The following is a 26382-nucleotide window of genomic DNA, read 5'->3' on the forward strand; positions in this document are numbered from 1 at the left end:
TTTGGTATGAAGAGTTGCTTCTGTTTAATGTCATTAGGTAACATCACTTGCGATACTACAGTTTTATATAATGATGTAACATCCATAAGTTTCTACATTTCCAGTTTGAGACAAACACTTAAAATTTTGCCTTTTTTTTTTTTTTTTTTTTTTTTTTTTTTTTTTTTTTTCCATTTGCTGAAAGTGCAAGAGAGGTTTATATAAAAGACTAATTGAGTGAATGGCTGAATTGGGTACTAAGGCTGTATTCAAGTTGACTTAGCTCTGCAGTTCAGCAACTGCTTAGGCATTTGATTTAACAATAACATTTCAAGTTTATACTTTGTATTAACAGAAAACCTCTGATACATCACCACTGGCCAAGAATGTAACTGTTACAGTCAGTTGTAACTAACTGATTTAAAAATCTGTAAGTAAAGAGGTTCTTGAGGAAAGACATGTTTTTCAAGAGTATTACCGCACATTAATGGCAAGAGGTGGTGCACCTGTTCTCAAGGAGTCTAGGCATGGAGTGAAGCCATTATTGTCTTTTTGCTTTCTAACATAATGGAAACATGCTACACTACACCATGCGACAACTCAAACTGAGCAACATCAACAACATTCACTGAGACATAAGCAAGAAGCCTACCTGCTTGTTCCATTTGTCTGCCAAGCCACCTTAATAGTAAAGTAATCTTAGTAGATTTCCCTCCCTGAAAAATGCCATATTAGCACCAAGACAACTGTTAGTGTCCACAACTACCTCAAAGTTCTGCAAGAAGTTTTTCTGCTTATCTGACTCTACAGTGTAGGCCTCTAGTACTCAGGGCTTGAGCAGTGCTGTCACAGACCCCGCAGTCCCTTTATTAAACATTTATGGCAGAATGATAATTTTACTTTTAGTGAAATAGACTAGTTTTAGACTCTTTTCCTCTACCTACAGTTAAATTTTTGTGGCTCAGAGACCAAGCAATGTGCCCAGTCACCAATTAGAAATGAGTAGCATCCACTCAACTTTACAGCTGGATGCTGCTGTGATAACAGGCAACAGACCTAGCTGTTTAAGGTGTGGAGTTTTAGCTACTAATTCAATTCACTTAGCTGAAGGTAACACCTCTTCCCCAGGTACATTAAGTTCCTATATTTTGGGACAGTAAGTGCTACATAAAAGAAAAATGATGATCATATTTACAAGACACAACTTAGTGCTGTTAAACTCTTCTATAGAAGATTGCAAAGAATTAAAGTAAAGTTAACATCCACCAATATGAATTTGGGTTTCCAGCGTGAGTCAATATCCCCATTTGCTTTGCCCTGAATTATCATCTTCACAGCATGTTCTTTGAGTGTTCATGCTTTAATCCCCCTGGATATGCTTTAGATTGCAGACATCATGGAACAGCAGCAAGAGTGACAGACAGCAAAGTGAAACATGTAGAAAAATCATGCTGAGAAGAGGTCCAGTTATTCCATTTGTCCTTTTCTGGTTACACCTAGCATGATGGAAAATAATTAGTGTTAGGATGGCTGTAAGCTATAGCCTTATTCTTTAAACTGGCTTAGACCCACTGAGAACAAAACTAAAGTAATAAATACCAACATTTGTCTTTTGTCAAAAGCTAGACAGTATTTCAGGGGAAGACAGAGTATGGAAGAGTAATAGATTTGTTGGATCAACAGTACATGTTCTCTAGCCAATGGTGTAAAAGCTAGAATTATGTTAGTTTCTAGTAACAAAAGCTCTTCTAACAGCTTTTGATTAAAATCAGAGTAAGCCTATAACAGCCTTATTCTAATTTTACTCTGATTCACCCGGAGTCCAAACCTGCAATTATTTAGGTGACTGAACTTCAGGAAGATGTATAGGGCAATGCTAACATGTATGCTAACATGCTCCTACAGATATCTGAAAATAGTAAGTTAGCCTCTTTGAGATCTACAGCACATATTTACTCATTAACTTTCCTCAAGGAAAGGAAATCTAGATCTACTGTGGCATTGAGATTTAAGTCTGTGGAAGAAAAAAGTCTTTATTTCTAAGAAAGTAAAGCTGTCCAGCCTTAGATAAAATGCAGCTGTGTACAAGTCTGAGCAGAGGCACTCTAGCAGACTTATTCTTTCAGGGACCATTTGTCATACTTTGGAGACCATTAAAGTACTGTAGTTTTAGCCAGTTCTTTACCAAAGATTTCCTCAATCAATTTCAGAGAATGATGTAAGTTGTTTTATTAGTGGAAGACTTACCTGATCTATGCAAACGGGTTGCCAAAATTATCACCAAAAGGATCAGAATGTAGTTTCTGAGATTCCTTTTAAGGAAAGAGAAATAAGCTGTTAGTGGATTTCCAGGTTTCACCAGATTACTATGCATGGCTTTATCAGGTTACAAACACCTGGAAAGAATACCTTAGAGTCTCTGTTAAATGGACATTAACTGTACTGCTTTAACAAGAGAAGAGGGCTCTAAGCTGTCTTAGCAGTTAACCCAGTAAAAGACAAAATATCTTTCAGAAAAGCCATATGTGGTTACTGAACAGTCCTTTAGAGCTGAGACAGGGGAGTCACCTTGAGATCTCTTTCTAATGCTAGAAGTCTATAGTCAGGATTCTGGAGTTGGTTCAGAATTTCCACCAGGGGCTTCAAGTGCTGTGTCCCAAATGGAATAATGTGGTGAAGCCACTTCCTCACCCAAGGAGTACTGAACATGGAATCTCCCATACGTTCAGCTAGAGAGTTGCACAATCCACACTGCTCAGTCTACTCTAAAAAGAGGTAAGTACAATTGAAGTGGAATATGTCTGCAGCTACGTTATTTTATATATTTTTGTAGAAGCTCCCAATACTGAAGAACTTTCTGCTAGTGCTTGCAGCTTGGGGAACTGGTTATTGAGCCAAGCCAAATGGAATAATACTTTGTTAGCCTCCTTGCAACAAATGCTTCCTATTAGATTACATATTAGCCTCAAACATGCAAAATGTTTTTGTTGTAAGGCTGCTAAAGCCAGAACTAAGCCAGTGTTCAAATATAGGTACCCCTGTAATTAAGAGGAAGAAAGGTTCTGGGTGAGTTTTTGTGGTGGTGGTGCTGGTTTTTTTTTTTACTACTTACAGATGAGGGACTGAAAAGATCTCTTTTAGCTTGACTTTCAAACAGACCATCAGCCGGCAGCGCACTTCGCCGAGGAACAGGCTTTGGTGGTTCTAAGAAAGACAGAGAGACTCCTAAAATCACTTAACAGCTTTAGCCAGTACTCAGCTCTGTTTGTATAGCAACAACAAAATTCATATAATTAGAAACACAAAAAAACTTATATTGAATTTGCTTTGAGTGACCTCACAGTTTTAACTCCTGCTTGTCACTCACTAAACTTAGGCTAGAGGGAAATTCTAACAGTGTACACACTTAAGTGCACCTCGTTCTAGTCAAGTAGTTTAGGCACTAGGAGACAGTGTTTAGCCAGTGCAGTTGATCAATTCTTCAATTTGTTAGTAGAGACAGTCCTTCAACCCTCTGCTTCACTAACCATTAACTCAAATGTTTGGTTCTATGAGCAGCCACCCAATGAGAAGAGGAGAAAAGGAAAAAAAAAAGTAAAAATGTTACCAGGCATTTTAGCAGACAACTCACTAGCTTCCATATCATTATGATCTGTACTATCTTGAGGAATACCTACTTTACAACTAAAGTAATTGCTGAAAGCTCCAGAAGCACCTGAAAGGCTTTGCTGCTCTCCTCTCCTTGCTGGTACTGCAGGTGGCTTTGTCAGCTGGAAGTCTTTGAACATTTCCTTGATATCCTTCATCTCTTTATCTCCAAGTGGATCCAGAGCAATGAAAGCATCACTCTCTTTCTTGGATGGCTCCTTCAGTGGTGGAGTTCTGGGTGGTGGCTGAGGTGGGCTGGTTGTTGTTGACAGGGAGGGCAGTACAGATGGTGATGGAGTAGGTAGTGTTGAAGATGCAAACATACCGCTCTGGAAGGGATTTGCAGCACTGGATGGCTGTGACCAAGAACTAGATGGGATTTGTGCTGGCTGTGGCCAGAGACCAGAAGATTGAGTGGCTGCTGGACCAAAAGATGCAGATTGGTTCCAGCCTGAGACTGCTTGAGTACCGAAGGCAAGTGGTTGAGTAAATCCTGTAGACTGAGCACTTATCATAGACCCAGGAAAGACTGATGATGTAGTCTGAGTGAAGGAAGGTGTCTGTGTAGTCCATGCTGATGAATTTACTGGCAAGCCACCTGGGGGGAGATTGTTGTTACACAAAAATTCAATCATCTGAAGACGACAAGCAGGAGTGTGAATTCCACAGAGGGTACCAGCAAAACATTTTCATGTACTGTTTGCAAAAATCTCTTGGTTTACACTTACAAATCAAACCATTTGGGGATAAGTAGGGGTGGGAGAAGAGGGTTAACTTTTTACTTTGCTGCATTTCAATGCTGGAAGAACAAAATTGAGGTTGACATAACAGAAGGAGGAACATACTTAGTACTAGCACAGAAGTGACAGGTGCATTTGCCGTATAGTTACTTCTGTGTAAATGATTATTAAGGCTCTACAGCAATATTACCCGGCCTTACAAGTTTTGCTTGGCTCAGTTGAGCCTTGGGTACCTGAAGCAGCAAATTACTGTCAGAGTTAAAGCAAAAACCCCCAATCCAGTTAAGAATTCAGAGTTTAGGCCTCTATTCACAGAAGTAAATAGTTTAGGCCAGATTAAAGGATTAGAGGATACAGCTCTATACAAGAAATAAAGTAAAAACTAGAACCCCTGTTTTGATGTTAACAGATAGCTCAGACTGAAGCAAGACCTTCACTTTGTAAACTAACCTAGACAAGCCAATGAATGTGCTGTGAAGAAGTCCAGTGGACTAGTTAGTGCAGGTCCTGTTTGCGGCATTGAGCTCAAGCTAAGCCTCTCTGTAGTTGGCAGAAACAAGTCTGGGCTAAATAAGTCATTCGGTGCAGTCTAGGAAGAAAAAAAGTTTTTGTGAGATGCCATGGCAGAACATATGTAGCACGATCAAGGCTTCCTAGCCCAGAGCTACAAGCTTTTATTTCATCTAAAGCAGAGCAGGGAGCTTTGATGTATCATTTAGACACCAAGTATAAGAGTTTCAAACATCACTATTTTGTTCATGCCTATGGAGATACATGGCATTAATTAGGTATAATATATAGTAGTCACAAGTCACAGCAGAAGAGTAGGACTTGAAATGACTGAATTATTTGCTATCGTAATAAGCTCCCCTCTGCATCCCACCCCTTTAAACACTATTGCTCAGTCTGCAGTGACCCCTACAATTGTGGCAAGGCCAGCAACTGAGTTTGGCATCATTTTAGTACAAGACAAACAAAGCTGACCCAGAGCTACCCTGTGTCTAATTGGACAGGTCATTGAGATTGCCCTCAAGAGGCAAATACTCAGAAAGTATATTGATCTGTAAGTTGATACTAGTAGCTCACTGTTATGAAACCATAGGTTAATGGGCATACTGCTGTCATAAAGGGTTCAGGCATTATATTAAGTGCCAATATGCTTAACAGCATACTTACCAGACCTTTATGGAAGTATGGCAGCATTAAGGAAGAAAGTATAGAATTTAGTGACCATAGGTACTATGAAGCATTCATGAATATTAAAAGGTACTACGGCTGCAGAGAGGTTTGAGTAAGCGTGGCAGGCAGAAAAGAAACAGATGAGCTGTGAAGCTATTTAGCCAGTAAAACAGTATGAAGAAAGAAAAGCTTCCTTCACCCAGCTTCTCCAAGTAAAAGCATGCATATCACCATAAATTACTTGAACATTGTTCACCTTGACAGATCTCCTTCCTCTTCCTGGTTTGGTACTCTGTGGTGGTGGGCTAATTGTTATAGACTCATGTGTCATGAAATGGATATTGTTTTCAGAATCCAGCTTTACTCCATTCTGCAGAGATAATCTTTCAGAAGGACAGTTCATAAACTGGTTTGATGGGACTTTCTTAAAATCTGGTTCTCTGTCTGGTACCTCATCTGGAGTTCTTGCTGCAGACTTATTCTCAAGTGGCCACTGGCTTGTTAGTGCTTCTCGTTTGCCAGTTCTATTAGAAATCTGGTCAAACTGTTTACCAAAGTAGTCAGCATTACCATTTGAAGCACCATTACCCACTGATGTCAAGGGACTCAGACTTTCCTTCTTCTGATCAGGTATTAGAGAATCAAACGAAGGTGGTGCAGATTGGTCTGGTTGTGTGAAAGGGTCATCACTGAAAGGGTCTGGATTAGGTGTGGGAAAGAAGCTGAGACTGGCAGAGAAAGAACTCTCAGGCAAGAAGGGTGGCTGTGCCTTTGGTTGTGGAAGAGAGGCTGTGATGCCATTCGAGAAGAGATCCTCTTTTGCAAAAGTTTGTTTGGTCTCAATTTCAGAATTAAGATCCACTAACAGAATCTCTTTAGCTTCCTATTTGTTCAGAGAGAAAAATAAGGTTAGTTTTACGTAGGATTTGCTGCACGATGCAAAAGCTCAAGGAAAATAGCTGCAAAAGAAGACATTCTAGCATCCAATAAATTATACTAGTAAATATTCAAAGCCACACAGGCAGGCACTGCTGTCTTGCTACTTGCTTTCTGAAACTCAGTACTGAAAGCACCTTTTTACAGATCCCATAGTTAAATATCAGATACTTGTTCTTCAGTCTAGTGAATGTAGTGTCATTAAGCACTAATTATGCCTAGGCTTTCACTTGAGTCAAGAACCCCTGTTTGAATTCTAGTTCTTAGTTTTGATGAGTTGTCAAATCACACAGTCTTAGTGTGACTTCAAGTTGCAGTCTCAATTTCAGAATAAGATTGTAGAGCTACTTGCCAGTGAAATATGTTAATTCTCCACCAAGCACGCAATAGAAGGGTAAGACTTGGTCTCTATAGCTGGTTTGACAGCACCAATTGTGTCATGGCTGATGGTGGCTTACAGTGCAGGATTGAAAGTGATAGGATTTTTGGGCCATACTGTGGTATGACAAGGTTTATGCAAACTTTTGTGCAATTAGGCCAAATTCTGAGCTAGACCTACAAGAATAATGTTAGTTACTCTAGTTAGTAAGTGAGTACTTCTATAGCCCTACCCCCTAATACACTAATGATCATTAGAGAGATGTCTCAGTAAACATTACCTATTACTAGCACTAAGTTTGCTTTCAAAGCAAAAGCCAAGACAGTAATTCTAGACTCTACTTACTGTGGGACTGCTCATATCAGGAGGTGTTGACATATCCCCGAACAAGTCCATCTGGTCAACTACCTGAGGCCAGAAATATTGAAAGAATTGGTATCTGTTAGAGCTCTTATAAGAGCAAGAATCAAACATTATGCATATTTACTGTAAATGCATCTAAAAATACTGCATTTCCCATGCAATATGGAGACAGCCAGTAAAGAACTCCTTAACGGCATCAGCATAAAGTTCTATAATTTAACCTACCAGTTTCATTTTTTCAGCTTGATCAGCTTCGCCACCGTTCTGTAATAGAGGGATATACGTGTCAGCAATAACTAGAATATCAAAACTAGCCCCAAGCAAAGGACTTGCAGGTTTTAAAGAGCAAGTGATGGAAAGAGGAAGCACGAAGGAGATGACTACTCAGTTCCATACAACCCTTTTAGTCCCATTTCAGTGTAATTAGGCATTCTGATATTGCCTCCGTAATGCTGATAGTGTAAAGAAAGTCAAAGCTAGTTGTGGTGTAGCAGCATACCTAATCAAGAGAGGCTGAGTTGGAGTGACTTACCTCAGTCTTACTTGCTTCTTCACTCTAAAGAAAAAAAGAAGGTTTTTAGTACCAAGATATCATGTAGAATACCAAAAGTCTCTCACTTTGGAGGAGGTTACCAAACCCAGGTAATCAGACTGCTGGCACAACTAGCAACGAATAAATTCAAGTATTCCTGGGTTTAGACAGACCTCAGTGTCAAATCTTAGAAGAGCCCAAAACTCAGAAAAATTGAAGAAAGTTTTATTTCTATTCAGAGTAATGCCAGTGCTATATTTTTACTCACCTTTTTATTTTCTTCTTCTTTCTTCTTCATATTATATATTAGTTGGAAGAGATCCTTAAGATCAACAACTAGAGGCTCAGCCTGAAAAAAATGTAGATTTTAGGCCATGTACTACTTTCCCCTGTACTTCTACTGAATAAATCTGTGCTGCAAGTCAAACTTTCCTAAATGATGCAAGAGTTATGTTGAGATAGCAGGAAAACCAAGAGTTTAAAGGCCTCTTTAGTCTTTATACAAGAGAGCTTATGCAGAATCTAAGGGAAATGGAGTACAATCAGTTTAGAACAGTTGTTAACTCCACAAGAAAAGTGGCTGTATTTGTGCTAAGCCTGCTATGTTTTTGCTAAAAAGCTTGGAGTGCAATACTTCAAAAGTTCATGGCAAGTCCTAGAAATGCAAAAATTTATCCAAGTCTTCTGGCAGTCTCCTGAGAGGAAAAACATTTTGCACTTGTCTTTTTTTTACAAACTCTAGCACTGAATCTAGAGAAAGGTTCTACAGATAACACTACATTTATTTTAAAAAAGCATACAAATAGCAAATGAGCAAGGTCAGCATAAGGCAAGATTATTGTCACCTCAAATGTGTAAAGCCGAGACCAGCTTTAAATGGGATCTGTGTCATGATGACAGTTTAATGTGAGTTAGAAAGTATGGATTTTCCTGCACATCCATTAATAAGAATGTTGTTGCTGAGAGGGTGGCAGGTTCAGCTGTACTGCTTTGGAACTTTTGCTTTAGGTATGCAGTAGCTGTGTCAACATCTACAGTAGGACAGGTCCCCCTCTTCAGCCACTACCACTGGCTGAAGCAGAGAATCCATTGAACAGATCTCACTGTTTACATCTGCACATCATCCTCTCCTAAATCAAGGGTTTTAGACATGCAACTGCAGGAAGAGCTATCTAAAAAGTTATCAGCTTTAACAAAGAGTACAGCTGCAGCAGACTAGAGCTCCAGAAGCCCTTCTCAGCTAGAAAAGCTTGTGTCAAAAACAACTAGAAGCAAGTTGAGAGCTGTCTACAGGTTGACTGAGCTTAGAGGCTGGTAAGCAGCATGCCATGATGAAATAAGGGAATAGACTACAGAGTACATACAAAAGGCTTTTGTACTTAATCTACAATTCCAGTGAAACCAGTACAACACAGAACATTTATAAACTAATGAAACAGGCTTAGGAGAAGGTCTTCTATATTTGCTAGTGAAATAATAACATGCTACAGAAAAGAGCCACTCAGTCCCACCTATAGTGGGTCTGAAGCTGCCAACAGGTTCTCCAGGAGGGCAGGCAGGGATGCGTAAAAGAAATTTCTAGCTTTGAAGTCTTGATTCATCATTATAGTGACTGTTATAAAAACAATATAATGACAAGCTAATAAACAATAGATGCCTAACCTCAGGTTGTTTATGATATTACATGATTCTCAGGAGTATTTAAGTAGCTTGTCTGCACTACTCTTTATGTACAGAATCTCCTACTCTTCTTTCAAGAGAAACCTTGCACACAGGAATTTTGCATGGGAGGAACCTATCACAGAAGGATCTGAATCCCTCACGGATGCAACTCTAGGAGGACCAGGCCTGCCATTCACTGGCCGCAGAATCACTCTTGCCATTGAGTAAGTGATTTCTCTGCACAAGACAAAGCACTACAAGAGCTAGACTAGTGCAGTTCTATATTCCTGTTAATTCTGATTGAAGCTATGTCTCTTTTACTCAAGAATTCACATTCTCACTGAGAGATGCCCATGATAATGGCTCTGTTCATCTCACTAATGACTTGCATGGTACATGGACATATTAAGCATTGTTAGTCAGGGTAAGCAAGACTACTTGAGCATTTTTATTTTGGACTAAAAAGAAGCTGTACAAGACAGAAGCCGGTGATGATACAATCAATTCCTATGGTCCTCCTCCCCATCTGTGCTGGTATTCCCCATAGGAATTTTGTAGGATTACCAGCAAAACACTACGCCCTTATCACATATTAAATGTTTACACAATACCATTTTTCATAGCAAATGGAAGAGGGTGTCTGATCCATACCTGCTGTGCTGTTTTTATGGCAAAAAATTGGTGCTGGCCTTCTCCTCCACATATATAACCAAAGGCACGATTGTCTGTTACATCCCGAGCAATAAAGGAGATTTTGTTTACTGGATGCTCATGCTCTATAACCTAGAATTGGGAAAGAAATAACTATTGGTTTAAATTGCAGGAGATACAACAGCTGCTATTCTCTGTCAAAAGGCTTCAGTTCAAGTCCCAGATTTCCCACCCTTTAACTAACCACAATAGGATGTAGCTTTCTTTCTGGCAGGAGGTTTTAGCATTACAACCCACTTTGCAAGCCAATTTTTATATGTGGAAGTGGGGCACAGTGTCACCAAGGAATCTAGTTCAGATTGGTCTAACTTCCAAGTATCTCACTTGTTTTAAGAATCACATTAAGAAAATGTGTTATATCTTACCCCAGTTTTCTCATCTATTATCTTGATACCAGAGAGGGAGATGTTTACCCAGATCTTCTGTTTGTGTTGACCCTGGGAACGAGCTGCCACTGCCATTCCCTAAAGAGGATGAGTATCAAAATACCGATGAGACTTCTGTAGATGGAGCTTTAACTTGTTCCCTTGTATTCCTCATGGGCCTATGGCTGTGACCTTATTAGTGCTAATTCAGTTATTCCCATGCAACTGTAGAGTTAGAACAGCATTCCTCATGCAACATATGCCTGCATAGGTTTGAAGTGATACTCAGAACTAGTCTCCTTTATAAGCATTTTAGAGCTTTAAAACTTATTTTAGTTCACAAAACTGCTGCAGTGGCAGCATCTTTACCTGCTTTTCTGGCCTGCTTTGAAGGTATGTGAGTGTTCCATACTCTACAAGTAATAGTCTTTGTTGCTGTAGGGTTTCATTTATTTTTTGGTTTATCTGTATCTCTTGGTGTCACCATTGACACAGAATGTCAATTTGTGCTTCGAGGTCAGTGTTAAATTGCACAGCATTCCCCTTCTCCCCATCCAAAACCCAAGCTCACCATTTGTGATCAAATCCATGCTACTAGCATTCACATTGGATGCCTACAGACCCAAAGGAGTGTTCCCAAGCTATAGGAGAAACATTGTCCTTTGAGACAGGGATTACAGCTTTAGAAGTAACATCCATCTAGGATGGCGCTGTTCTTACTATGTTACCATTAAACTGTGTTTGAAACTGTGCCAAAGTGACCTTAGCCTTTTGAAAGCTAACTGGAGCAGATTCCTTACGTGACAGCTCAAGCCCTTACCTTCAGTTTCATCATTGAATCCTGACTCATTTTGTCTCCTCTTGCCTCTGGGACATCATCAATGCCAATCAGTTTAGCTTTGTATCTTACACCATCACCTTTGAATCTAGCCAGGAGAGATTCATCTGTCTTTTCTGGCCCTGGAGACAGAGAAGAGGTCTAGTGGGTCTGTTTGTTTGTTTTAAAGTTGTTTTTTATCTTTGTTAAGGGATATGTCTATGTTGTGGATTTGAGATCTTTAAAAAATATATACCATATAAGTACATGGTAAAACATTCTCTTGAGTAGAGCTGACTAACAATCCTTACCTCTTTCGGTCCTGTGTGCACTGCAAGATGGTTATTCCTTTAAGGTCACAGTGCTCTTGCAGAATGTGGCTCAGTTCAAAGCCCCCAGTGCTTAATATCTGGGAGGTTCAGAACAACTGTTCATCGTTTAAAAGACTAAAATATTTGTAGGCAACAGCCAAGTAGATACAGGTGTTAAGGAAGAACAACAAGCAGAAGTGGTTCTTCCCATGACCATACAGGATGTTCAAGAAGGCCTTCAGGTGTTATCTCCTTGTTCTGGTGTAGGCAGATTTCTCCTTGGTGTGCAAGAACAATCTCCTAGTTCCCACACTAGAACTTTCTATCAGTACCATCATTTGTCTACAAGTCCTGATACTCCTGTCAATCTAATCACTTGGGATTTTAGCTAATTTGTTATTTCTGCTGTTCCTGCTAGTAGGAACTGCTTGCTTTTCTTCTCTGTATGCCCAATATATTTTAAGTGTGAACCTAGGTATGTATTTTTATGGGAGGTAATTATCTTTGCACGATCTAATCTATTGAAAATATATTATCTGATCTACAATAATTTTCATGGAATGAGTTTTCTATCTTCTCTGGACTAGAATCTGTGTCCAGCACAAACTCCTCTCTCTGGAGGGAGTGGAAGAGTCAAGTTCAGATTCAGATTAATAACTACCTTGATGGTCCAGGGTCTGGTCACCTCCCCAGGAGGCTTTCATGACTCTGGGCTTTTGCTAACTTTCCAGGCTCAGCAAATTACTCATTTAACAAATGGAACTGAAAGCTTTAGAACTTAAGGTTAGAAAAAAACTTTTAAAACTAAAAGCCTACCTTCTGGTTAGGTTCATTATACTAGCTTATTTACTCACTGTTCTAGTCAGCTTGAAACCTCAGAGTGAATTTAGCTATAGTGATAGAGTGATCTTGGTTTAGGCAAGTGTAAAAGATTAAGGACACTAAATAGAGGAGATTTTCAAGAGGTAAGCATTACTTACCTTTCTTTTTTTCCTTCTTTGAAGATTGTGCTTTTGGTGGAGCCTGTTGTTCAGGCTGGCTGGTGGTGGTGGTGGTGGTAGTTGTTTCAGCTTCAGTAGACATGATGAAATGGTGGCCAGTTATGTTTTCTGTAGTTTTAAAAAATGCAACTAACTATTAAAAGGCAGACATTATATTTTACCTTGAAGAATAAATATTCTTATTAGACCTATCAGTCTAGCTTAATTTGCTTGCTAAGACCTGAAAGCATTATGGTGATCATATAGGAAGCCTTGACATGGCAGGCTACAGAGATCACGAAGTTACGGCCACTAGGTGATGAACCCTCACCTCAGTAATACCTAGACAGTGGATCACACAGACCTACATCAACAGGCTGTATTCAGGCTGTATTTGCATCTACCTGTTTAATCTGTCAACATTTAGCTTTTTTACCCTTTAAAGCTATTTATAGAGTCTCAGATATTTTGCTCTATTCTTGTTCAACACCACTCTATTCTTCAGCTACATCTCTGAAGCAGGGTATTTGAGAATGCAAGAAACATTTGCTAGGATCTGTTCCAAACATCCATGAAGATGACACCAAAACACCCAAAAGAAGCAAGCAGATATTATTCATTTTTCTATAACTAGCAGAAGTCTGAGGTTATACCACCCAACAGGTAAAACCAAATAATTTCCTTAGGTTGTAGACAGACTCTTCCAGGAAAAACACAACAAAACCGCAAACCACCCCCCCCCACACACTTATCTTAACACTAATCAAGTAACCTTCAAGTTTTCAAAAAATCATGCAAGTTGACAAGAAACTATGGATGTTTAGAACTCCACTCTACACCACGCAACCCTTTTGCCTCTGAGACACAAATTTAGAAAATAATCTGCCGTCACCATGTTTTGTTCCTACACAGCTGAAGCACTGATTCACACTTACCAACAGATTGGCTTTGACTTACTATCCAGAGTGGCTTTGTAGAGTTATGAAGATCATCTATACCAACCAGAAAGAACTAGACATTCAGATCTGCTACAGAAACCATGCTATCAATCTTCTGTCTGGGATATTGCAATGGCTTCAGTTAGTCTCTTGACTTTCAGGGTAATGAATGAAGTCAAGAAATTTTTTATTTGATTAAGTAGTTGGGCTACCCTCTAATTCCCCTTATATCCAGGCAAGAAGCCACAGATCAAGCCACTGCTTTTCTCCAGCATTTGAGACACACTGTGTTTGCAGATACAAGTGCAGGAGCATTGTATATCATCTTGCATTAGAAGTTTGTTATTCTCAACAGCCTATTTCTCATTTGCCTTAGTTACAGTTGGTGCTTTATGCATTACTTGAAATTCACTTTCAGGGTTTTGTTCTCACTCCTGCCTTCCACTCTTCCTCAATTCACTACTAAGTCAATAGCTACAGACTGACTCACCCAGCTTGCCACTAACTGAGTAATGGATATCAATGCTTAACTGATTCTTAAACTAGGAAGTACACAGATTCCAATATGTTAAAGAGAGAATTTCACTCTGAAAGCCTCCATTTTCATTTAACCAGGAGAGAGGCCTTTAGGCTGTTAATATAAGCAAAATTAGATCTAGCTGCTTAACAGATAGTTTGTGAATTGCATTTAGCATTGCTCAAGTAAATCAACAGAGATAAAAGCACTCATATGGCCAAGATCTGTCAGCTATACCTGTTCTTCTCTGTAACCAACTTATCTGGCCACAGCTAGGGTACATTTGATGCAAGGGAACAAAGGTGTTGTTGTGAAAGTTTCAAGTGGTTCTGAGTAGTAATAAGTGTCAGAGGAAGAGTTTATATAGCAAGCCATGGTTATTTAAGAAATGTTATCACTGAAAGAGTGGCTTGTGTGCCCATTCTGACAAAGGATCAAGGGGCTTAATAAAGCCAACAGGGATTTTGCAGGATACTCGCAACAGTGCTAAAACGGATTGTACCTACTGAAAAACTGCATTTTAATCAGGTAAAATGAAGCCTACTCTACAACTAGACTAGCTTGCCTGATAGTATAGTTCTGGGTGGAGATGGCCTTTAGACATAAGCATAGGGAGCCTCTCCCTAGATTTATCAAGTCCTTCAGAAATAGAGATAAAGGAAAGAGTGTTAAGGTTGGATCAGTAGTCAACTAACCACTACCATTTGGAAAGTTACTGTTTAGAGAGTAGAAGGAAAGGGCCCAGAAGAGACAGAGCCAGGACTTGCTGTCAAGAAGCTGAGTTATAGCTTCAGGATATTTTGCCCACCTCTATGCTGGAAAAGAAGAAACAGCAATCTTGAGGCAATGAGTCCTGACTGCCAGTGATCCTGCTTCCTCAATTTAATTAAGTAGAGCTACACCCAGTTCTGGTGTTACACAACTACAGTATCTCATGCTGAAGCAAAGTTAAGAGGTATTAACAAGTAAATAACCTAGGAAGGAGCAAATATGCACAAGCAAGACCTTACTTTGGCACCTGTAAGGTGGTCAGCTGCCATCTTTAAGCTCTAGGCATCTCTAGTCATCATTGGCATCTACCTCCTTCCTAGGGAAGCCAGACCACTTAGAACCACACAGCAAAATACCCTAAGATGGAAGAAGACAGGCAGGATTACACACAAGTCTGGCTGAACCCTTGCAAATACCTCGTCTTACTACGAAGGTCATTTTCAGTGTTAGAAATTCAATTTTAGATTAGTGAGAGCCTTCTGACCAGTTTACAGGACAAACTTTCATATTTGAGATCTGGCACAGTTCATCTCCCCTGGTGAGAGTTCACAGTACATGACAGTTATTTGTTGTACCTCTGGAGAGCTCAATGTCTCTGAGAATCATCTCAGGAGCAAAAGAATTAGTGAAAATAAAGAATGCAAGGATAGACAAAACTGATCTTAATATCTGGTCATATTTTAAATACCTACTTCGTGACATGGGAGTTAAGCCACAAGATTAGCACAAAACTGCCTCAGGCTTTACCTTAAAATTTCACTGGAATAGGGAGGGCAACATTACATAGCTTAAGCTAGCAGTATTCTAGTCTGCTGACCATAAAGGAGTCTCAATCACAACTAAATATGGATTCTGTGCTTCAGACCTAAGCCAAAGCTTAGCAAGATCTGAAGAACACTTCAGTTTGTCTTAACAGGAAGTTCTGGTGTGCTCTACATGCAAGTAACTAAAATGAAGTTAAAATCTTCTGTTTGTAGATTTTGTTATTGCTTAGAGACTTCCTTTCAAAGTACTCAGTTTCTTAGTATTTTCTTATTCCGGCTGCACGTGTAAAGCATTATTCTATTACACTTCAATTTTGAGTTCATCTCAAAAGAGTCAGCCAGCAAATATAACAAGATTAGAGACGCATGTGCTTTTATGCAAGGATCCAAGGGCAGTCATGCCTTCAGACATATTGCCACAGTAAAGAACAAGATCATTTCCACAGCAACTATGTCAGCACTGTTGAATTAAAGAAGTTTGAATCTGCTCCACGTAGATGAGTCCATTGCTATCACACCTTAATTACTCACTATGCAACTGTATGATCCATCTTAACTACTATGCTAAATGCACTGTTTCAAAAGCCTAAAGACTACAGATTTACACCTTGGGAGAAGTGCCCCAAACTCACAGCTGTATCAGTAGGTACGCACCATATGCATTTTTCTCACCCACTTTTCAGTTTACTCCAGAAAAGTCTTATTAAGAGACCACTAGTAGAATCTTCCTCCTTTCCTACAGGGATGCTCCTTTGAAGTATGAGAGGATCCCTCCTTAGGGAAAGACCATGTCAGGCCCTTAATACACAGTGCTTGAAGCATGACTGTTACATACTGCCTCAAGTCAGGCTACTCTCAATTCAAGCACTGTACTTCATTTCCACACGTCTACCTTAGGAAAGCCTGGTCTTATGACTTTTGGCATACCGTGCTTTTGGTGTTTTCTTTGAACTCTCTACAGGGAGAGCTGTAAGAAATGACAAGTCATCCTTGAAATACCTGTTTCTTAGCAAGACTTGGAAGAACATGCCAAACAATTTTGTTGAGCAACATTTAGTTTCCCTTAGTGATGCTTTTACCGATATCCTCTATTTGAGCAAGGGGTGGCAAACACTGTGGATACCCTTAATGATTATGTTTTTGTCCTGTGCACAAGGGAATTGAGAATCTTAATTATGGCTGTAGTCTGTCATGGGAGTAAGGACTGAACAGTAACCTCAACAGACAGGATTTTTTCCCCTCAGCAGACAAAGACAAATGTCTCAATGTTGATGAGAGATTATCTGAGAAGAGGTTAGGGACACCTAAAAAGTCAGAGCCAGATAAGCTAAACATCTGCTCATACTTTGTCCTTTTCACAGCTTGTGCTCCTTCTTTGTCCCTGCAAGTACATGATTCAGCTTAAAGAGTTATTGCATGTAAATATTAACCTCAAATCAGAATCTGCAAGGCCAGGAGAGGACAAGAAAAGCTTTTACTGCCAAGTGCGATACAGCCTGTTAGAATGAAGTACTAAGAGGAAGCACAGCAATAGTTCAAGTGCTGAACATGATTCTGAGGCAGGTTGTTCCCTCCCCCATGCACTCTTGGAGGGTTAGTTAAGTTCTTCTTGTTAGAAGGTTGTATCAGGACCTTCACAAGGTATTCTTAGAAATATCTCTAACCATCAAGTAAACCTGTTTTCAATAAATAGTAAACTCATTTCAGTAAACCCATTTTCAGAAGACATATAGACAAGCTTTCCACTTGAGCAAATTCAAAACTTTAGTTTTCAGTCTAAGAAAACAGACTAAAGGCTACACAGCAGTACATAAAATGACTAGCAAGAGTCAAAGATGTAAAGCCAGATAATTTACTAATAATGGACCATTTTGACTGGCAGAGTTCTCCCCATGTTAGAAGTATAACAGTGTATTTATGTAGAGCTCCAGTATGAGTGACTGACATTTGCATCTAACAACTTCCCAACTGCTATATTTTCTGCCTAGTTCCTGCTGCAATGATAGTACCCCAACTAGCCTTGAGAAGCACTAGGCATGCATTATTAAATCAAAAACATTAATGTGCTAATCTGACTTTTGCTTTCTAAACAGGGTCATTCATCCTGAGGAGTCAAAATATAATCTTAAATGTTTTGTTTCATTACTAGAACACCCATTGCTCTAGTATCTGACAGTGTGTAAAGAGTTCAAGTTAAATAAATGTTCTGTAATGTGACAAGAGATTATAGTGATTTTGATGGAAAATTCCAGATGTTTGTTCTGATGCAAGCACTACCATTACTCTGTTTTCTCTACTACAACAATCAAATTTTTCTCTTAGGAACCAGCACACCCAACAACTAATATACAGGAGAAGTAACAGGCTTATCTACAGGTGGGTTATATCTGACATGTTCACACTTACACATAAAAAGTACCTTCTTGAAGGCTAGTGGTAGAAGTAAGTTCACAGACAGCTTGGGAACTGTTTCCCTCCAGTTTTTTTCATGTCTGGAATGCAAGAGCAGCATTACTTGCTAGAAAGGTGACTGAATACAGGTTCTTACACTGCAGAGGCTAACCCAAGGTCCTGTGGTTAGTCTTGTAAGAGAGATAATGAAAAGGATATTGAACTTCACTGCCTGGCAAGCGAAGCTATCTGTCATTCCCACAATTCAGTAAGGTCTAGATTAGCAATGCACCCATCCCTTGGTTCAAAGAGCCTGTTTAACTGTCCTATTTAGGCTGTAGGTAGGTAGAAACATGATTTATGGCTGAGATAATTTGCTTGATATCAGTTAAGTTAGGCACTCACCTGCTGGACAAATATAGTAGAATAGCAGGATTTTATTTTAGGGAACATCTTTTGTGCAACTTGCTTTATGCCCTGTCTTCTTACCTAAAAGAGCGCACTGACGCTTTGCTGAGGTGTAAAGGCAGACTTTTGCTAAGGACTTCCTCTGTCAACAGGAATACCTGTTTGAAATAAGCTACAACAGTACTTACATATTGCAGGATACAGAACATAGTCCATCCGTCTTCATCACATACAACCAGTAATGAGAAACAGGGAAGGGTGGCATTCATCTGCTTGGTAAGACAGAAGTATGATCTTGGACACATTAGGGAATACCTCTTTCATTCTGCTCCCTTTCCTATTACCAAGTGCAAAGCTGATAAAGACTTAGTACACTAATTAGTCATGTCAGCTACAGATGTACCATTGCTGGTGCAGGATCATGTCTGTGAAGCTACACAGACATTTTACCATTCAGCCAACTTGCCAACTGCTGTTTCATCAGTTGAACAGAACAGTCTGTTCTCATCATATCACTGCATAAGTCTATTCTGAGCTCTTTGGTTTTTAGCAAGAATGCAGAGATTTAAACTTAGTTCCCGGAAGTGTTTTCTGCACACTTGAATCACAGCCAAGAGAATATCACTAAGTTAGCAGCTGGAACTGAACAGGTTGCTTAGTTCAAGTGGTGCAACTGGACTGGTACTTTCTGTCATTCTACTATGCTTTTAAGCACATGATTTTTGATAAGATAATCAATTCTCAACCCAGCTAACACAGTAGCTCTATTTTGGATTTTATTTCCACTTGTCATGGGAGTAAATACAACTGTTGCAGGAATATTAAAACAGGGGGCTCAGGGGAAGTATTGACCAGTTTAAATAAGCTGTAGCTGATGAAAAATTTAGAACAATATAAATTAGCAAGTGAAAAGCATTTAATGAGCTAGTACTACCTGGTTCCCTGAAGACTTGATGTCAAGATGAAGGAAACTAGCACTGTCATAATCTGAGTTATTTTTCAGCCAAAAAGTTCAGCGTCCAAAGGTAGTGTCTAGTCATCTAGCTAGACCATCTCAAATTACGAGTTGTTCCAGGAATAAGACAGCATCTTGCGATGAGTCTTGATACCAACCTTTCCAATCTCTGTTCACTGTCTAGCATTCCAACCTATTAATTTTTTGGATTAAGGACCCCCTTCACTTTTAGTATGAGCAATAACAGCATCTCAACTCCAGATCCTTCCTTTAGAAAGAAATTGACAGGTATCCCAGTATACCTTTTCTTGATAGAGAGTGATTAATTTGGTAACACAGATTATTATTAAATTATATACTGGTATTATCCACAAAAGTTTTCTTCCTATAAGTCTTACAGAAAGGCAGAATGTTTTACAATATGCTAAGGGGCCACCCTTCTATACCATTCTTTCCAATTCCCTGTTTTGAAGCCTCATAAATCAGTGCACCTGAGCCAGAGCTCATCAGTCTGTTCTAGCCATGGCTAAAGAAAGTATCACCTGACTACCCACAGAATGAGGAATCTCAAGCCATGTAGCTGCAGTGCCTACAGCTCAATCTTCTATCAATACTCCTTGTTGAGACTCACTGAAGATACCAAACAACCTGGAAGCAAAGAAGTTGTTATTCAAGGCAGCTAGTGTTTACTCAGATGCAACTGAGTTTGAACTGGACAACAAATCAAACACTTCATTTCCAACTGCACTTCTAAGGCCCTCCTGCCTGGAAGGCCTGTTTCTGATCTTCTTGTTAGTTAGTATAGTAAAGGACTCTTGCCAACAGCCATGCTTTTCACCCCTCCTTCTCAGAGCAGGAACTTGACACATATTGAAGATGTTATCATAGGTTATTTCAGCTGCATGCTGTTAACTGTCCACTGCTGGCACAGTTATCCCCCTTCACAGTCTGGGTGTGTGCAAGCTGTACTGAGACAGATTACATATGTTCTGCACAGTTTATGCTGAACTGTGTTTTCTTACCTGTTCATAAATGTATCTGTATGACAAATAGGATTTTCCTGTGTTATTCTTGTATTCACGCAACCTAAAACTAGGTGGTCATGGCCACACCATTGAGTGCTGCAGTTTGCTACCCAGCCTGATTATTCTATAAGAAGCCCATCATTAAATATTCATTTCAGCAGTATTTGAAAAACACTCCACCTAGCCCTCAGAGAGTGTACCTCTCATTCCATAAATTGTAGTAACAGTAACTGTCACAAGAGTCACTCCATGCTGCCTCTTGTAAGAGATGCAAATTATGTTCATTATGTGTTATGAGAAGACTGATGAAAATTCCGCTTGCACCTAATGAGGATAGGCTCTTCTACAGCAGTTTCAGCCCTGTTAGGTATTATGAAGCATACTGCTTAGTATAGGGGTTACTCTTGCCTTCAAGGTTAGTCATTACAAAGGCCATCAGCTCTCCTTTGTATATGCAGAAAGAAAGGCAATGAATGACTAATCAAGTCTCCGATCTAAAAGGGTGGTACAGAAAGATTTATATCAGACATTAGAAAGGATTACTCAGGATTTTCAGAGCTCCACTGCAGCTTCTTCAGTAGATGTCCTACTAAACAGCTAGTAAAGTTTCACAGATGACTGTTCTGCGGTAAGTTTCCCTATTGGTAATTGTAGTTACACATACTTACAATAGATGTTAGAAGAAGTACTTTATTAGAAGTGACATTACTGCTCCTAAAACCAGCCTATAAAGTAATCCTGACCAGGATTTCTCTAATTTCACATCTCTATGATGATCTTGAAAGCATGTTATAGGAATGCGCCATTCATGAGAAACATGGAAGAACAAGTGTCAGATCAAGAGTTTGCCTTCCATCAAACAGGTTAGATGTTGTTTGCAGACAGATCTATGATTCAAGCTACTAGAAAACTAGTCCTTACTCATAGAGTGACCTTCGTGCCTTCCCCCAAAGCACAAACAACCATGTTCTGAGAAAACACAGAAGAGATCTATAAGGTAGAAACACAAGTTACAATACTAGCACTACATCCTTAGTGCTCCCAAGTACTCTTGTCCCTTCCCAGGAAGAAAATTTCACCCATAGGCTTACTTGCTCTGTTGAAGAGATAATCCTCATCAAGTATTTCACCTCTCATTTTATTGCTTCAGGATGCAACATGAACTGACAGAGCAGCAGGAAATTCAGCTTTAAGGCCAGTAATCTGTCCTTAACTGGCCCTGTAATGTCTGAACTTTGAGATTTAAGTGTACATACACCAGCTATGAAGCTGTATGAAAAACTTTCAAAACTAATTAAAAATTCCTGCAGGTATTTGGGATTAAAGATCTGCAAGGCATTTCAGCTGAGACACTTCGTCAAGCACTCCAGAGCATATGCAAGACAAGTCTTTCAGGTGAGGGAGACTAGAATGGTCTATGTCCCCATCAATCAGGGCTGAGAAGCGCTAACTGGGAGAAGATGCTTTGTTCAGCACTCAGCTGCCCAGTTTGTGTAAACAAGGTAATCCTGTTGAAACTGGTACCTCTTGTTTATTGACTAGACCTTCCACTGTGCTTCATCCAACTTCTTTATAGCCCTGAGACCCTTGAACCCAAATGCTCAAAATAAGGTTTCTAAAGTCAGTTTGTCTTGTCGCTTACGATACGTAGATACCTTATGCTATTTGATCTTCCTAACACAACCTCAAGTTCTGCTTCTGTGGAGTCCATGCTGAGGCTGTGGAGTAGTAGTTTATGTCTGGTTGTGTTTCAGAGCAGAAGCTCACTAAGACCTCTTAGCATCTCCCCCATCCATCTCCTGTGGCAGCATCATGATTCTACTAACAATCCATTAGTCTACATGCAAGATCTAAGATTTTTCTCCAAAATTCTTGCAGATTACAACTTACATCCATGCTATCTCTTAATTTATTTTGTCAGAGTCTATCCAGTAAGCAGAATCTGCACCATCAGCATTGTTTCTAGAAGAAGCTTTCTCTGGATGTGGAATTTATTGCCTCATTGTACAAGCAAATTCATGCTTCTGTAGTACTCAGAATATTGCTAGCCTTGCTGAATAAAGTCCACAGGCATTCCCAAGGACTGGGTTAATCTAGCAGGTCACACAAATGTCCTAGCAGTATAAAGTTTACCAGGAAAGGAAAGCATCAACGGGAGAGAAAAATCTATGTGTTTGGCAACAACACTCAATGACCACTGTATATTGTGCACTTTCATTACTTCGTATCTCAAGCTATAGTTTTTATTCTAAACATCCTTTAATTCTTTAAGCATTAGCCCTTGAGTCATCCTTCCTTGACACTAATTGCATTTATTTGCTTTCCCTCAGAGACAAAAAATCTACCCTTTGCATATATTATACTTAGACTGTTTCTTTTTATATCTGCTTGTGAAATAAAGACCTTAAGTAAGAATTATAAAAGTATATCCATAGCAGCTACTGGTCTGCAGTGTTATGCAGGTACTTTGATGAGCAATACTCTACTCAGAACAAGTGAATTGTGTACTGCAGTTTGATAGAAATTCTTAACAATGTAGCAGAAAGCCTATGTGAGATTGACAGTCATCTCTACCTTCGCAAAAAGAAACTGATGCCAGATTTTTGGCATTTGGCCCATCCTTCCAACCCACAGTTCTGAGCACAACCCCTGGTGCTCATCCAACAGCTTTGTTTAATGTAAGAGCACAAGAGATGAGAAGTACCATAAGTCACAGGACTATCACTAGCATTATAACTGCAGAGCAGGTCACTACCAGACACAATGACATATTTTCAATTTAACATCGCCTGGTAAGACTTCACAGCCAACTGGAATACACAGCTTCATAATTAATTTTCTGTAATTGAATCTGCATCTCTATTTTGTCAACTTACACAGGTGTTGCCATCCCCAAGCATGCTTATGCCCATTCTTTAGCATACAGTGGGTAAATCTAAACCTGCATGCTCTCAGATTTGGTTCATTTTGGGCAGCCTTTTAGAAGACTTCTGAAGCAAAAATATAGCCTTTTAAGGCAAACTAGCTTCATTAAGAGAAGATTTAAACAATTTCCCATTCACAAAAGAAGAAGAGAAAAACCAAGTTAATCCTACCTTACCGGTGGATTTGCATGCTTTCCTACTAAATGTTCAGGTAATCAGACTCAACTTTTCTGTGGGGTAAAAGCTCTGCTACAGGGACACCCAGCTGAAGATGAGCTGTATTAGCAACACTTGCATTAATCCCATCACCCGGTGCACAGACACTACACCAATTTAAGTGCCACCATATGATTAACTTCATGGCACACCACCTGAGAAGTCAGTTTCTCAGTCCAGGTAGAAGATTCATTCTAGATAATCCACGACATCTATAGCTATACCCATTTACCATAGGCAGAAGTAGCATCCTGAAATTCATCAGCAGACAGAGGGTGCGCACCAAAGACACTCCATGCAAAACCAAAACAAAACCTAATTCTATATTCACAGCATCCTGTGCTAATCTCTGCTGCTAGAGAGATTCTTTCATAAAAGGTGTTTATGTGAAATTTAGTGTTTATACATTTAATTTTTACTATATTTAATGATTTGAATCCTCCTCCTTCTCTACACACAGAACCGAAACTGCACGTTTATTTTGCTTTGCGCTCCTGCCTCCCCCCAGCCGCCAGTCCTGCCGGAGCCGGGAGCACGATACGTGCGGTTTCCACCCCGCCTCGGCCGGGACACGTTCCCGCGCAGCCCCGGACCCTCAGTGGGGCCGAGACTGGGGCAGCCCCATTGCCGCCGCCTCTCCGGCAGCGGAGTCCTCCGGCGCCTCTTCCTGCGGGAGATGCGGGATGCGGGCAGCGAGCGGGGATGAACCGAGCCCCGGCCCGGCCGCACGCAGCCCCTCCGGCGCCTCATCCATGTTAGCGCTCACCCCTCAGGGTATCATCCCCGCCCTACCACAGCCGCCAGCTGTCACGTCCTCCTGGGAAAAGCTGTGCCCCCTCTTTCCCCTGTGACAGCTCCTTCTCCCTCTCAACACCCCCCCTCTTCCCCTCCCTCTGCCTCCCCGGGCTGTGCTAGAGCCGAGCCCAGCTCACAAAGCTTCTTACGGGTTAGATCCGTGCCGCTCCGAGCATGATCCAGTGACCGTAGCCGGTAGCCTGACTGGGACCGCGGGCCTGGTTAAATATTCTGTTGCACTATCGCCTTCAGATTAGTTAGCCACTCACAGCGAGCGATATGGTTTTAATCAGATGCTGGCAGCTGAGGACTACCCAGGAATGCGCTATGATGTTTTTGCTGCTTGGTCTTGGCTACTCCCCCTCAACGTGTCGGTTCTCACAACATTAACTCCTTGCGAGCCGCCGGCTCCTGCCCCTGCTGCGGGAGAGGGAGGCAGCGGGGCCCGCACAACCCCGGCACGGAGGGGCGGGAGCCCCAGGAGGGACACGCGGGGAGGGAAGCAGGGTGCAGTGGGAAAACGGTGGACTCCGCGGTGTCAGGGAATCCTGTGACACCCACAATTTGCAGGGCACAGGTACTTGTCCTTCTCAGGCAGCAATGGGCCCAGCACGCTTTTCTAGAAAACGGGTCCCCTTCACGAACGTGGATGCGGTGATGGTGCTAAAAATTCAAAGCCCAAACCAACAGCGCTTTTCTTTTTTTTTTTTTTTTTTTTTTTTTTCCCTTTTTCTCCCCCCATTTTTTTTCTCTGACACCCACAAAACCAAAATACCACCCTCTCCCTCCTCCATCATCCCCGAATCTGTGGCTAACCGAACTGAAATATTGGGTCAGTGCAATTCAGTTTGCGGGTCACATCCAGACCTGAGCTTTGTACTTCTCACTCATCTTTATTTCAACATGTATCATATTTTGTTTCCCAGAGCAGTACAGTTGCTTTCCAACTTGTATGAAAGACACTCTGGTAAAAAAATCACATTTTTGTCCTTGTAGCAGAACTTTCTTTTTTTTTTTCGTTCTCAAGACTGTAAATTTAACTTTAAATTTATTTTCTCAGAACAGTGTAAAATATTTCTGTTTAAAATTATGACATTTCCCTATATTGCAATATTCATTTTTCTGCAGGTTGAATACATTTGATAGGTATTTTGAAGTTTTTCAAAAGAGGAAATATTTAACACAGAATTATTTTACCACCGAGTAGTTTGGGGTTCAAAACTGGTGAATGCATTTGGCAATCATCCTCATCCAAAGCTCCTAAGTGATACTCCACTTTCCTAGATAAGGCATGGTATCTATCATTTTTTATGAATAACAGAAGTGTGCTATTCCTCCCTGTACCTGAGGCGATGAAAAGATAGTAGTTGTGTCTCACTTGCCTGTATCTGTCTTTCATTTGAGAAGTGCTTATTTTAACCAAAAAGGACACGAGGGACGTGTTTTTATGTACTAGCCTAGTGTTCACGGTAGGAAGTGCATGCCGCGTAAGTAAGGAGGCATTTGCTAAAATTAACAGGTTGCTGGCTACACACACATCGGTATTTGCAGGATTAGATCTGAATTCCTTGGGACGCAGTCATGTTCATGTTTAACAATGTTGGTTTTGTACAGCTTGCACTCCACTGTACATTGTTTTGAACAACTTGTGCTAAACACCCACAGCAGGACTGGAGTTTTGTGGTCCTGGGGCAGTGTGTATTTTAAAGAATAATACTTTGCTCAGCGTGCTTTACGGGAGTCACACAGACTGCCTCACATGAAAGATGACGTTGTGACTAGTTTAAACATGGTGCAGTAACAAAGCAACTTCTATGAAACAGTCCAGCCTGATACTGGCATAAGCAGGATTATCGTTTGTGCTTTGCCCAACGCAATCCCCAGGCGCATTTCACTGAAATAACCTTCACTAGTTTAACTAATGATTACAAATATGATTCATACTATTTGTTGTTGAATATGGAAGAGATGAAAATGCTTTTCAAGAACCCTTTTGAAGAGCAATGAAATTACATCTACTACAGAAATAGCAAGAGGTCCTTCACTGTGTACCCACAGTTAGGACATCATTAAGAA

General features: G+C 40.3%; 1 protein-coding gene across 2 annotated transcripts; it reads right to left on the reverse strand.

The window, feature by feature from the left end:
* Window positions 1–24660, reverse strand: DAB2 (DAB adaptor protein 2). 2 transcript variants are annotated; one of them, XM_051772356.1, is made up of 15 exons: window positions 24456–24660; window positions 12603–12731; window positions 11315–11454; window positions 10495–10593; window positions 10070–10201; window positions 8025–8105; window positions 7757–7780; window positions 7446–7488; window positions 7207–7265; window positions 5803–6429; window positions 4818–4956; window positions 3657–4225; window positions 3092–3183; window positions 2227–2291; window positions 1–1475 (listed from the first exon to the last, which is right to left on the reverse strand). In XM_051772356.1, the coding sequence occupies exons 2-15, from the start codon at window positions 12703–12705 to the stop codon at window positions 1447–1449; spliced, it is 2202 nt and encodes a 733-aa protein (XP_051628316.1). In that variant the 5' UTR covers window positions 12706–12731; window positions 24456–24660; the 3' UTR covers window positions 1–1446. The 2 variants fall into 2 exon arrangements, with proteins under 2 accessions (XP_051628316.1, XP_051628317.1); XM_051772357.1 differs by having other exon boundaries at window positions 3695–4225; window positions 24456–24659.
* Between the last annotated feature and the right edge of the window lie 1722 nt (window positions 24661–26382).

Source organism: Manacus candei, unplaced genomic scaffold (genome assembly GCF_025592945.1).
Source record: "Manacus candei isolate 608988 ecotype Guabito, Panama unplaced genomic scaffold, ASM2559294v1 h1tg000152l, whole genome shotgun sequence".
In the NCBI taxonomy this organism is placed as follows: Eukaryota; Metazoa; Chordata; class Aves; order Passeriformes; family Pipridae; genus Manacus; species Manacus candei.

What these genes read in the sequence shown, in the direction of transcription:
- DAB2 (XM_051772356.1), bottom strand. Translation starts at nt 12,705, where the DNA reads ATGTCTACTGAAGCTGAAACAACTACCACCACCACCACCACCAGCCAG. An exon ending in CTGATATGAGCAGTCCCACA is followed by an intron (nt 6,430 to 7,206) that starts GTAAGTAGAGTC and finishes CTGAACAAATAG; the next exon opens with GAAGCTAAAGAGATTCTGTT. An exon ending in AACCCGTTTGCATAGATCAG is followed by an intron (nt 1,476 to 2,226) that starts GTAAGTCTTCCA and finishes CCATCATGCTAG; the next exon opens with GTGTAACCAGAAAAGGACAA.